At 45.0% G+C, this 12,652-nt stretch overlaps 1 protein-coding gene across 5 annotated transcripts in view; it reads right to left on the minus strand.

Annotated features, from left to right (window-relative positions):
- The window catches only part of CAMKK2 (calcium/calmodulin dependent protein kinase kinase 2), a 53,896-nt gene that overhangs the window by 15,409 nt on the left and 25,835 nt on the right, over positions 1-12,652 (minus strand). For all 5 annotated transcript variants that reach the window (XR_002774857.1, XM_023516856.1, XM_012809030.2 and 2 more), the window contains exons 6-11: positions 12,190-12,323; positions 8,545-8,581; positions 2,991-3,012; positions 2,757-2,845; positions 1,447-1,646; positions 806-859 (exon numbers count right to left, since the gene is read on the minus strand). Coding sequence is in view for 4 of the 5 variants with exons in the window: in XM_023516856.1 (XP_023372624.1) it covers positions 806-859; positions 1,447-1,646; positions 2,757-2,845; positions 2,991-3,012; positions 8,545-8,581; positions 12,190-12,323 (536 nt within the window). In the remaining variant the exon portion in view is untranslated. The remainder of the gene's footprint in view (positions 1-805; positions 860-1,446; positions 1,647-2,756; positions 2,846-2,990; positions 3,013-8,544; positions 8,582-12,189; positions 12,324-12,652) is intronic.

The raw sequence follows: 12,652 nt of genomic DNA on the forward strand, positions 1-12,652 counted from the left end.
TTTTTTTTTTTTTTTTTTGGCCATTGTTGTTTTAGCTGGCCAGGCTGAGTTTGAAACTGCCAACCTCTGAGTTATGGGCGCTGCTTGAAAATTTTTCTAATCAAATTTTAGGGAGGAGGGTAGTAATAAGCTCCTTTATATTTTCATGAGACCAGGTTCTGAAGTTTCCTCAACAGTAGCACAAGATCAAAAAAGGGGGAAAAAAATCCATGCTCACGTTAATGAAACTGAACTTCAGAGTGAAAAAGAGAAGCCTCTACTAATATCAAAACAACAGAAAAGACAAAATGGCACTGCCTAAGTCAGTAACACCAAATGGGTTTTGATTTCCATTCCTATTCTATCCCTCTCATGATAGCTTCTAGGAACACTCTGGTGAAAAGAACATGAAAGCCGTATTAGCTTTGGGAGGAAAGAGTACAGATATTTACTGATTAGTGACCTCTGTCACTCAGGAGTGGGAGAAATGACACATGTGCTCCCCTTGCTGTAAATTCATCAACTATTTACAAACTACAGGTTCTGCCAAACCTTCTGTCTGGACAGATCATTTTTTTCACAGATGTGATTCTTTGTTGCAGTTTGGCTGGGGCATTGCCTGGGGCTGGGTTTGAACCCTCCACTCTTAGTATATGGGGCCAGCCCCTTTGATATGATTCTTACATACAGATAGCCATCATTTTTCATATTCTAATCTAGCTGTGGAAATAAAATATATTTTAAATGAATAAGGACTGTCTCCCTGAAGGGTAACTATTAACCCAGGGGGCCATCCAGCAGCACTCAGGACACCCCATTCTATTACCTGGCCGAAGACAAAGCAGTACAGGGTCACACCCATGGCCCAAACATCCAAAGCCTGCAAGAGAATGAGAGCTCAGTGTTAGGGAACAAAGGGGTGCTGTCACTGCTTTTGCCTGTCTAGTATTCCTTTGGGGGAAACCACCTCTCTTTGACTTTCAGTCCATAGAACTGGGACTATGAACTGGGACAGTCCAGCAGACCTGAGGCCCCCAGCCTTTGAGCCCCCCAGAACATGACTTAGGCCAGGCCAATTAGAGCACCACTCATCCCAACCATAGTGATTGATTCAAGGACAGACACACTGGGCCAATCAGAGCCAGCCTAGGGTTTTTTGCTAGCACTAAGCAGAAAGAGATGCTCTACATGCTGAGATTGGTAAACAGTAGAAAGTGGCCTGAAGCTCCTGCCTGACCCACCAGTGGAGGAAACCAATTCAGAAAAATAGAACTGAAAGATGGAGAGATACAGTTTCTACTTAAGTCCCTGGAGATGGCCAATCCTAAAGCCAAACATACCCCACTCTTCAACTATTTCCCAGTGGAGTCCCTGTCTAAGCCCTTTTGAGTTGAACTTTTGCCACTTAACAACCCAAAGGATCTTAACACAGGCAGAACCCAGTAGCTCAGGCAGGCCCAAACCTACCTTCCCAGAGAAAATCTTGCGGGTCTCCGAGAGCGACTCGGGCGCCATGAAGGCAGGCGTGCCCACAGTGTTAGAGAGGAGTGCGTCACTGCCCTTGAACTCATTGCTCACACCAAAGTCGGCGATCTTGATGTGCCCATCCTCTCCAACCAGGAGGTTGGAAGGTTTGATGTCACGGTGGATGATCTTCTGGTAGTGTACTGGGGATGGGCAGACAGCAGATGAGAGAGAGGGATAGGAAAACCTCAGGAGTGCCACATGGCCACATGGACTGGAGACAGAGACATGGCACTCTGGTGCCTCCTCTAGTGTGGCCCAGGCCTTGCCCAACCTTTCCCTCCCCAAACCTGCTGGGTACCCACATGCTCTGAAAATATGAAGGAAAGAATGTTTTCAAGAAAGAACTCCCCACTCTCGTTCTCAAACATAAAGTGTAAGATACTGACTGCCAATAGCAATTTGCAATCCCCTGTCATTTATTAAGTTATTAAGTTATAAGTGACAGTGCACAGTTTTTGCTGAGCCTGCCTCCGAGCTAGAAACTGAGATGGGTGACAGAGTTTCATTTACCAACAGCCAATGCTCAACTTGTTTGTCAAACCAAGAATGATCAAAGCAGGTTGCTTTAAAGTATGAATGGGAAAGTAGAATTGGGGATTTGGCTGTTTTCTGCCTGGATGGCAGCAGGACATAGCAGAGATGGTCTGGAAAACCCAACTGCCATTTCTGGGGAGATGATGATAATCAATAAAAGCAGCAGCAGCTCCCTCTGTTGAGCACCCAATCAGGGGCCTCGCTCTGGGTTAGAGTTTCACATCTATCCCAGTTAAACTTTATGACAAGCCTATGTAATGAGCAGGCCAAAATGTTTAACAACCAGGAGCAGAAGGACACCTGCCAATCAGAACCACTGATGTGCCCTAGTGAGAGACACTTTATCCCCATTTTACAGATGAAGAAACTAAGACTCCAGGAGGTTAGCAGGACCCCATCTCAGGGTTGCTGTGAGGAACAAGAAACGAGGCAAGTACAGCCCCTAACAGGTCCCAGTACACATAGAAACTGCTGGATAAATGGTCACTATTGCTGTTGCTCTTCATTTGTCTGTAGGCAGGAAGATGTCTGCCCACCAGGGGATAGCCCCCAGGGTGGCTCTCTGCAGCTGCCTCCAGATCTGCATCTCACATAATTCTATTTCTTGCCCACCTCCTCATGCTCCAAGAAGGAAATAAGACACTTCCTACTTCCCACCCACCAGCTCAGAAAGCTAATACCCCATGGGGGAGAGTCTTCCCATGACCCCCACTTACAGTACTCAATTCCTTTGATCAGATCCTGGAAGTAGAAACGGGCCTGATCTTCTGAGAGCGGTTTGAGGGTGGGCACTTCCATCACAGGCCTAAAAGGTCAACACATGCATGAACACACAAACCAGGCCCATCTGGCCCTGGCTGTCTCTCATAGCAGCGCCCAGCACCACCTCACTCAGCTCTCCAGCTCAAGAAGCCTCTAGCATCTCACCTGCCAGGAGCTGGGACACTCACCCTTGGTTGACCAGTTCAAACACTGCAGGGAAGAGAAGGGTCAATTGTTACAGTGGGAAACAGAGAATCCAGTCCCCCTCAGTCCTGGCTACCAGAAGCACCAAGAAACACAGAAACTAATATTAATCAGGGCTAGGGAGAGGAACAGTCCACTGAACCAAAGCTGGTCAATGTCCTTTGCTAAGTTCCCATTAGGAGGTTAAAAACCAGAGACCCCAGCCTGGCTTCACTTCCAGTGCTCAAAATAGCCAAGGATCCACTGGCCAAAGAAAACAAAGCAGGGGAGGAAGGAAGGCAGGTGGGATTGCTCATGGACCCCTTCTCAACCCTTACTGGTTGGAGGCTCCAGGGATATGACTAATACTAAACTGTGTCACTTGTCACACCCAGGTCCTCAGGCACCTGATGCCAGAGAATGAGTCTAAGGGGATACAATCCAAATGGCAATTTTCTGAGGCCAAAAGAAGCAGACATATTAATGGGGCAAAAATACAGTAAGATAGTGAGGTAGAATGAACAATATTTGAAAGTATAACAAAGTATAATCAACAATAAGTTAGGCTATACTTTAAAATAACTGAAAGAGTAAAATTAGAATGTTCCTAACACCAAAAAAAGATAAATGCCAGAAGTGATGGATATTCCAGTTACCCTGATTTGATTAATTCATATTGTATCAAAACATCACATGCACCCTATAAAGATACACAACTATTACGAACTCATAATGAGTAAAAAATAAATTTAAAAAACTTAGGGGAGGGAGAAGGAGGTTCAATGGGTTTCTACTCAGCAGGAACAATGTGCAAGTATATGGCACACTTCCTGGGGGGTGAAGGACACAACTACAACTTGTAACCTAATTGTATGTACCCTCATATTAATCTAAAATAAAAACATGAGAAAGTAAAATAGTAAAAAAACAAACAAACACAAGTCTTTCCTTTGTGATAGTGTCTCCCAATCTATATCCACAAAATGTGCAATTATATATACACACACACTAATACACCTACATGTGCGTGTGTGAATAACTGGCTTCATATGCTAAGTATACTTGACAAAAAAAAGTGAAAGAAGCCCCAAAATAAAAAATTCAAAGTAGGCTGGGTGCAGTGGCAGGCACCTGTAGTTCTAGCTGCCTGCAAGGCTGAGGCAAAGAGGATCACTTGAGCCCAAGAGATTGAGGTTGCTGTGAGTTATGACACACAGCACTCTACCCAGGGTAACAGAGACCTTGTCTCAAAAAAAAAAAAAGGAAGAAAAAAAAATTCAAAGTGGCAACCATAGGGACCTTTCAAAACCCTAGGAAAGTTTCAATCCAGGAAACCACAGAAACAGGTGTCAATCACCTTATCTACATTCTCCAAGCTACAGCTGTGCCAGGCTACAGACCAAATGTTGTTGGATAACATGGCTCCAATTCTTTAACCTATGATCAGGGGAGTCTCTGACACTTTCCCATAATTCTCAACCCAAAGATCACCTGTCCCCAGGCCTTTGTGGGTTGTTTTTTATTTTTGAGACAGAATCTTAAGAAGGTAGAGTGCCCTAGCAACATAGTTCACAGCAACCTCGAACTCTTCAACTTGAGCAATTCTCTTGCCTCAGCCTCCTGAGTAGCTGGGACTACAGGCAGGTGCCACCATGTCCAGCTTCTTTTTTCTATTTTTAGTAGAGATGGGGGTCTCACTTTGCTCAGGCTGGTCTCGAACTCCTGAGCTGAAGAAATCTGTCCGCCTCCACCTCCCAGAGTGCTAGGATTACAGGCGTGGGCCACTGCATCTGTTCTCCAAACCTCTGTGATCCACATTCACACACAAATGCTGCATAGCATACCAGCTTCTTCCCAGCCCTGTGTTTATGGGAAACTACCCCTCCAACCACCAACTATTACATAAACTGTGTTCAGGCAATGCAGTTTTTTAGGGGTTGGAATTTTTTTAAATTTGTACAAATCAAAGTGAAATTTATATAACAAAATTAACCATGTTAAAGTATATAATTCAGTGGGTGGCACTTAGCAAATTCATAATGTTGTGCAACCACCACCACTATCTAGTTCCAGAACATTTTCATCTCCCCAAAAGAAAACTCTGTACCCATTAGAAGGCACTCCCCATTCTTCCTTCCTTCCATCCCCTGGATACCATCAATTTGCTTTCTATCTGTATGGATTTACCTATTCTGGACATTTCATGTAAATAGAATTGTATAACATTTGGTCTTTTGTGTCTGGCTTCTCCGATTTAACATAACGATTTTGAGGTGCATCCACGTTGTAGCATGGATCAGTCTTCATTCCTTTTAACAGTGTAATTCCATTGTACAGATAGACCACATTTTGTTTCTCCACTGATCAGTTAATGGGCATTTGGACTATTTCTACTTTTTAGCTGCTGTGAACAGTGCCGTGGTGAACACTCATGGACAGGCATTCACGGACAAGTATTTGTGTGGATACCTGTTTTCAATTCTTTGGAGCACATACATACCTAGGAGTGAAAATGCTACATCATGCATTCTATTTAATTTGGTTCAACTGGGACAAGCAACTGAGAACATGAAGCTATACTTCAAGAAGAGAAAAACCAACTCTGTGGATTTCAAAATCCAGTGAAGACTGACTTCAGAGTTGTTTGTTCTTCTGGAATCATTTACCCACAGTGGTGTGAGCGTGTGATAGGAACCAAAGCATTGTTTCAAGCTTTAAGAGGGTGAAGTAGTCAAGGACAGAGGGGAAGCTCCTCAGACATAAACAAGGCTTTAAACGTTCTGAAGAGAAAAAGAACTTAACTCCCCCAGGCTCTCCCTGTCTGTAGGTTCATCAGCTAGTGCTGGGCGAAACCAAGTTAGGGCAGATTTGTCCTTGCTTGGAGCTGTGGCTGGAAACAAATGCAGTGCTGAAGGTACAGTTTGCATAGACAACAGAGCACTGGCCCCCTCAGCTCTGGCCTTTCCTGCGTTGGTTATTTAAGTCCTAACTTGCAAGCTTCATGAAGTTCTGCACCTTCCTCCCACCCATTCAAGCACCATGAATCAGTCAGCATGAGAGAAGCTGGCCTGTTGAAATAGGTCTATTCTCAGTCACTAACAGTTCTGTCATGCTGAGCAGTGGGTGGGAATTTTTTTAACCTCTAGAACAGTGGTTCTCAACCTGTGGGTCGCGACCCTTTTGTAACAATGAAAATACATCCAGCATATCAGATATTTACATTACGGTTCACAACAGTAGCAAAATTACAATTATGAAGCAGCAATGAAAATAATTTTATGGTTGGGGGTCACCACAACATGAGGAACTGTATTAAAGGGTCACAGCGTTAGGAGGCATTAGGAAGGGTGAGAATCACTGCTCTAGAAAGATAGATGGGAGTTTTCTACCCTTGGAGGGTCAGGCCTGCAATTGCAAGACCCTTCCTGATACCTACTATCTGGCCTAATGTGCTACTCTGTCTGTCTTAAGCTCACACGGCTATGGCTGGAGAGTAAAAAACAGCCATGTCAGGATTTTCAACACCACTGGAATCAGATACCCAAAGTCAGCACAGCTCTTTTCTGTAACTGTCACATCAAAGAGTGCAAAACTGTCCATAAAACTGCCTGGCTAAAGCAGATTAGGAAACTTCTCCTGGAAGCTTGGACCATGTTCCCTTTATACTCATTCCAATCCCTCAGAGCAAAACCCTCCAATGGCTTCTACCTACAAACTCTTATAAAGGTATAAAAAGCCTTCTGCCACACAGTCTCCAGTATCCCGCCTAGCCGTCACCTAGAATGTCTTGGTGAGACATTCTCTGAGGAGCTACTCTATTTCCCAATTCCCTACCCCCAAATGCCAGTCCTGGTTCTTCTCACCCTGCTCCAGTTGTTTTTGTCTTTTTACAGTACTGTCACTTTCAAACCCTAAGCCGAATATTTATGTGACTGGCCTATAGGCAGGGACTTTTGAATTTTGATCCCAGATGAACATATGAACATAGAGCAGAGTCTGACAAATGGTCCTATTTGATTTTGGGGTTTTTGTTTTTGTTTTTGAGACAGAGTCTTAGTTTGTTGCCCTCGGTAGAGTGCTGTGGTATCGCAGCTCACGGCAACCTCAGACTCTTGCGCTTAAGAGATTCTCTCGCCTCAGCCTCCCAAGTAGCTAGAACTACAGGCACTTGCCACAGTACCCAGCTATTTTAATTTTTTTGTTTAACAGGCCCAGGTCAGGTTCAAACCCACCAGCCCCAGAGCATGTAGCCAGCACCCTAACCACCAAGCTAAGGGTGCCCAGCCAAATGGTCCTATTTGTTGGATGAACAAATAACCTCCTCAGAAACAGCCCAGAGCCATTTGGAGTTGGGCCCCAAGCAAGAGAATTAAGCTAATGATGCCGTTCTGGGCCAAATCAACTTTTTACATTTTGTGATTTCTGCTATTATTTCCCCAAACTTTACTCATTTGCCTCCGATGTTTATAATTTGATGATATCTATATACTACACAAATTATTATTTATTGACTGATTTTCTTGAAATTGACTGAGTACTTTTTTTTTATTGTTTGGGATTCATTGGGGGTACAAAGAATTAGGATACATTGATTGCATGTTAGGTAAAGTCCCTCTTGTAATTGTGTCCTGCCCCCAAGAGGTATGCCATACACCCTGATCCCCCAACTTCCTCCCCTCCCCCCCTCATTCCACTACCCACTACCATGTATTAGGTCATCTACTCTGAGTATTTATTTATTTATTTTGGAGACAGAGTCTTGCTCTGTTGCCTAGGCTAGAGTGCATGATGTCATACCTCATAGCAATCTCAAACTCCTGGGTTCAAGTGATCCTCCTGCCTCAGACTCCTGAGTACCTAGGAATATAGATGCCCCCATGACACCCAGCTGATTTTTCTTTTCTTTTCTTTTTTTTCTGTGAGACTGAGTCTCATTTTGTTGCCCTGGGTAGAGTGCTGTGGCATCACAGCTCACAGCAACCTCAAACTCCTGGGTTGTTCCAGTAATCCTCTTCCTGTAGCCTGCTGAATAGTTGGGACTACAGGCACCCGACAATACCTGGCTAACTTTTTCTATTTTAGTTGAGACAGGGTCTCACTCTCGCTCAGACTCATCTCAAACTGCTGAGCTTAACCAATCCTCCTATCTCAGCCTACCAAAGTGCTAGAATGACAGGTGTGAGCCACTGTGCTTGGCTTCAATTTTTATTTTTTTAGCCTTGTCCTAGGTGATAAATATCTATGAAATCATGAGTGTAGGGTGCTGGTTAAATTAAATCTAAAAAAACTTTAATGTCTTCTATGTACCACCTAGAATGGTTCACAGGTAGTTAATACATATCTGCAAATGAATGAATAGAAGACCCAGATAAAGAAAGTTCCACCAGGAACTCTTTCACCTCCTGCTTCCAATGAGAGGTGGTCTTCTCTGGGGCCCAGCTGGACCCAGAAAGGGGGAGCTGTCTTTAGTAGTAAGTGCTAAGGGCAAGGGCTGCTTCACCCCTGGGCATTAGCAAGTGTGGCCTAAGCAAGGGTGGCAGAAGGAAAAGGCTCTCTTACCCATATACAGATGGTCCTCGGTGGGGTCATCCAGAACCTGTTGGCACAGCCACACGAAACAGGGCCAGCAAGGAGGTGGGGGAAAGGAAGAGAGAGAACAGATATGAGCAGGAAGCAGTATCCACATGACTGCATTTGCCAACAGGAGGGCTGCATTTGCACAGCTCTTCCTAGCTGAGATGGAGGGCACAGGAAGAATCCCCACAGTGGGAGATCCTAATAGCCATTTGAAAAAGAAGCACCACCTGGCCCAGTTCTCAAGGATCTGACATAGCCACTAAGGAGGTTACAAATGGAAAGGGGCAAAATCCTCCCTGAGAAATGTCTCACTCTTGAATGGTAAGCCAGCCCTTCTCCTAGGGGACCTCAGACGGGTCTTCACAGTGAAATTCATATCCTATCTGGGCTCAAGTGACTCTTCCATGAAGCATCTCCATTGCTTCCTGCCCCTGCAGAAAACAATGTTTTTCTGCCTGAAACTGCCAGAGCACTGTCTCTTTCTCTCCGAAGGAGAGGTGCCAGGCTATAACCACCTTGGTTGCCTTGGTGACATCCCATATAGGGCTAGGCACATATTAGGTGCTCAGGAAACATCTGATTAATGAGCAAATGATGTGCTGGTGAAGAGGCCATATGCCACTGGGCAGTGGGGAGAAGACAGATCTCGACAGGACCCAGGGCCACTCACTAATCAAATGCCCTTGGGCTTTCTCTAACATTGCCAACTCCAGCATCTAGCAAATTGAGATCATGAAACTCAGTGTGACAGATGGAGATGATCTACAGCTGCCATCTCTCATCTTTGGGAAGAAATAAAAGCAGGGTCTTTGGCTAGATTGGTCCTCTGACCTTTTTCCATATCAAATAGCCTTTCTCAGGCACACAAGATCAACAAAACAACGGGCCTGAGAAAGGGATGCATGCTAGACAGAGTTGAGACAAACATCCTGAAGCCAAGCTGTACCCCAGCGGGGAAGTCAGACCCAGGACCTTACCCATCTGATGGGTCCCAGGCCAGGTGGCAACAAACCCTCATATCTACCTAAGGCAGGGATATAGTTCTCCAGATAGAGGCCTCCAGCCCTTTGCACATGCTGTTTCTTCCCCAGCAGTGCTCTTCCCTGTCTTCTCCATCCAGGAACCAACCAGAGCCATGTCAAACATCACTTCCACTGAAAAGCCTCTACCAGCCCCTTTGAGCTGAGCTGGCTCCTCCTCCTCCACCCTCCCATGACACTTTAGATATCCAACATGGCACTTTGTCACACACTGTTTATAAGTCCTTGTCATCTAGACATGAGGTGCTCCAAAAATGACCTAGAGATTTCTGGGGGGCCCCAAGATGCTTTCAGAAAGTTCATATTGTTAAAACTATTTTCACTTTAAAATCAAGACAATACTTGCCTTTTTCACTCACATTTTCTACTAAGATAGAGGAGTTTTCCAGAAATCACAAAACTAATGATATCACAACAGGTTGAATACAGAAGCAGATATGAGAATTCAGATGTCTTCTGCTAAGCTAAACATGAACCACAAAATTTCCAAGAATGGAAAACTACACCACTCTTCTAATTTTTATTTACAAAAAAGTTATTTTTCATAAAAATATTTTTTGTTAACATGTAATAAGCTTATTGTTGTTTTGACATGAATAGCTTTTAACTTTATCAGTTTTAAATTCCCATGTGGTAAATATTGGTAAATATAACTCACATAAGCAAAAGTACTTTGATGTCTTCAAATAATCTTAAGAGAATAAAGGGAAGCCTAGGCAGGTGGATCGCTTGAGCTCAGGAGTTTGAGACTAACCTGAGCAAAAGTGAGACCCCCATCTCTACTAAAAAAATTTAAAAATTAGCCAGAGGTTGTGGTAGATGCCTATAATCCCAGCTACTCTGGAGGCTGAGGCAAGAGGATTGCTTGAGCCCAGGAGTTCGAGGTTGCTAGGAGCTATGATGCCATGGAACTCTAGCCCAGGGCAACAGAATAAGACTCTGTCTCAAAAAAAAAAAAAAAAGGAAGAACAAGAAAATAAAGGGGTCCTGAGACTGAAAAGTATGAGAACTGCTGATCCACAGTAGGTATTGGCAAACTATAGCCCAGGGGTCTTCAAACTTTTTAAACAGGGGGTCAGTTCACTGTCCCTCAGACTGTTGGAGAGCCAGACTGCAGGCCCTGAGATGAGTTGGCTGCTAAGCAGGACAGGCGGTGGCAGTGAAAACACCCGGCGGGCCAGATAAATGTCCTAAGCGGGCTGCATGTGGCCCACGGGCCATAGTTTGAGGACACCTGCTATAGCCTGTGGGCCAAATTCAGCCCTCTCCTTATGTGTGTGTGTATATAATTATATACTCTGACTATATATACTCATATATGTATATACTCTGCTTATGGGTGTGTATATATATGTACCCATAAGCAGAGTATATACATATATATATATATATATACACACACACATATGTATATATATCATTTTTTTTTTTTTTTTTTTTTTTTGAGACAGAGCCTCAAGCTGTCCTCCTGGGTAGAGTGCCGTGGCATTACAGCTTACAGCAACCTCAACTCCTGGGCTCAAGCGAGTCTCCTGCCTCAGCCTCCCAAGTAGCTGGGACTACAGGCGCCCGCCACAACGCCCGGCTATTTTTTGGTTGCAGCCGTCATTGTTGTTTGGCGGGTCCGGGCTGGGGATTCAAACCCACCACCTTAGGTGTACATGGCTGGCGCCTTAGCCTGTTGAGCTATAAGCGCCAAGCCGATATCTTTTTTTTTTTTTCAGACAAAGTCTCAAGCTGTTGTCCTGGGTAGCGTGCCATGGCGTCATAGCTTACAGCAACCTCCAACTCTTGGGCTCAAGCAATCCTCTTGCCTCAGTTTTTCTAATTTTAATAGAGATGGGGTCTTGCTTTTGCTCAGGTTGGTCTCGAATTCATGAGCTCCAGCAATCCACCCATCTCAGCCTCCCATCCTCTGCTTATGTTTTATAAATAAAGTGTTATTGGAATATAGCCACACTCGTATGTTTAGATAATGGTGGCTTTTGTACAACTACCCACAGGTATGGTAGAAAGAGGACCAGCTTCAAAGAGAGAGAAATGGGCCAAACACAGGAGCTCACACCTGTAATCCCAGAACTGTGGGAGGCAAAGACAGGAGGATTGCTTGAGGCAAGGAGCTCGCCACCAGTCAGGGCAATATAGTAAGACCACATCTCAACAAGTTTTTAAAAAAAATTAGCCAGCAGGGTGGCATGTGCCTATGGTCCCAGCTACTGGGGAGGCTAACGCAGGAGGATCAGTTAAGCCCAGGGGTTTGAGATTGTAGTGAGTTATGATGATGCCACTGCACTCCAGCCTGGGTGAGAGAACAAGACTCTCTGTCTCAAAAAAAAAAAAAAAGAGAGAGAGAGAGAGACCAAAATGGAATGATGGGGGTAATAAATAGTCTTATGTAGATATGAAGGTTACATAAAATAACAATGGTAAAGGAGCCCAGAGCAGGAAATACTACTCAGCCCTCCAGTGGCCAGTGTGGTGTGACTTGGCTCTACCTAGAAGCCAGTGGTGCAGTGTCTGGAAATTAACAAAGCTGGGGCTGGACTGAGCACACCTCCTTCCCTCTTCCATGTCCTCCCAGCCTCACCTCCACCAGCTTCACCACGTTGGGGTGGTCCAACTTCTTGAGGATGGCAATTTCCTGGTACACCTGCTCAATGGGGCCTCTAGGCTGGATGCAGCCCCCAGGGGCTGGCCGGGTGCCTCGGGGTGGGGGACGACCTGGAGGAGACACAAATGGACCTAGAGTCAGGGCTAAGAGACTTTTTTCTTAGTAGTTACCGCAGAAGACAGCAGTATGTAAGACAACCAAAGGAGGCTCAAGTGGCTAAGGTGCCAGCCACATACACCTAAGGTGGCGGGTTTGAATCCAGCCCAGGCTCGTCAAACAACAATAATGGCTGCAACCAAAAAATAGCCGGGCGTTGTGGTGGGTGCCTGTGGTCCCAGCTACTTGAGAGGCTGAGGCAGGAGACTCACTTGAGCCCAGGGGTTGGAGATTGCTGTGAGCAGTGAAGCCATGGCACTCTACCCAGGGGGATAGCTTGAGG

This window comes from Otolemur garnettii, unplaced genomic scaffold (assembly GCF_000181295.1).
Source record: "Otolemur garnettii isolate 467f Iridium unplaced genomic scaffold, OtoGar3 scaffold00099, whole genome shotgun sequence".
NCBI lineage: Eukaryota > Metazoa > Chordata > Mammalia > Primates > Galagidae > Otolemur > Otolemur garnettii.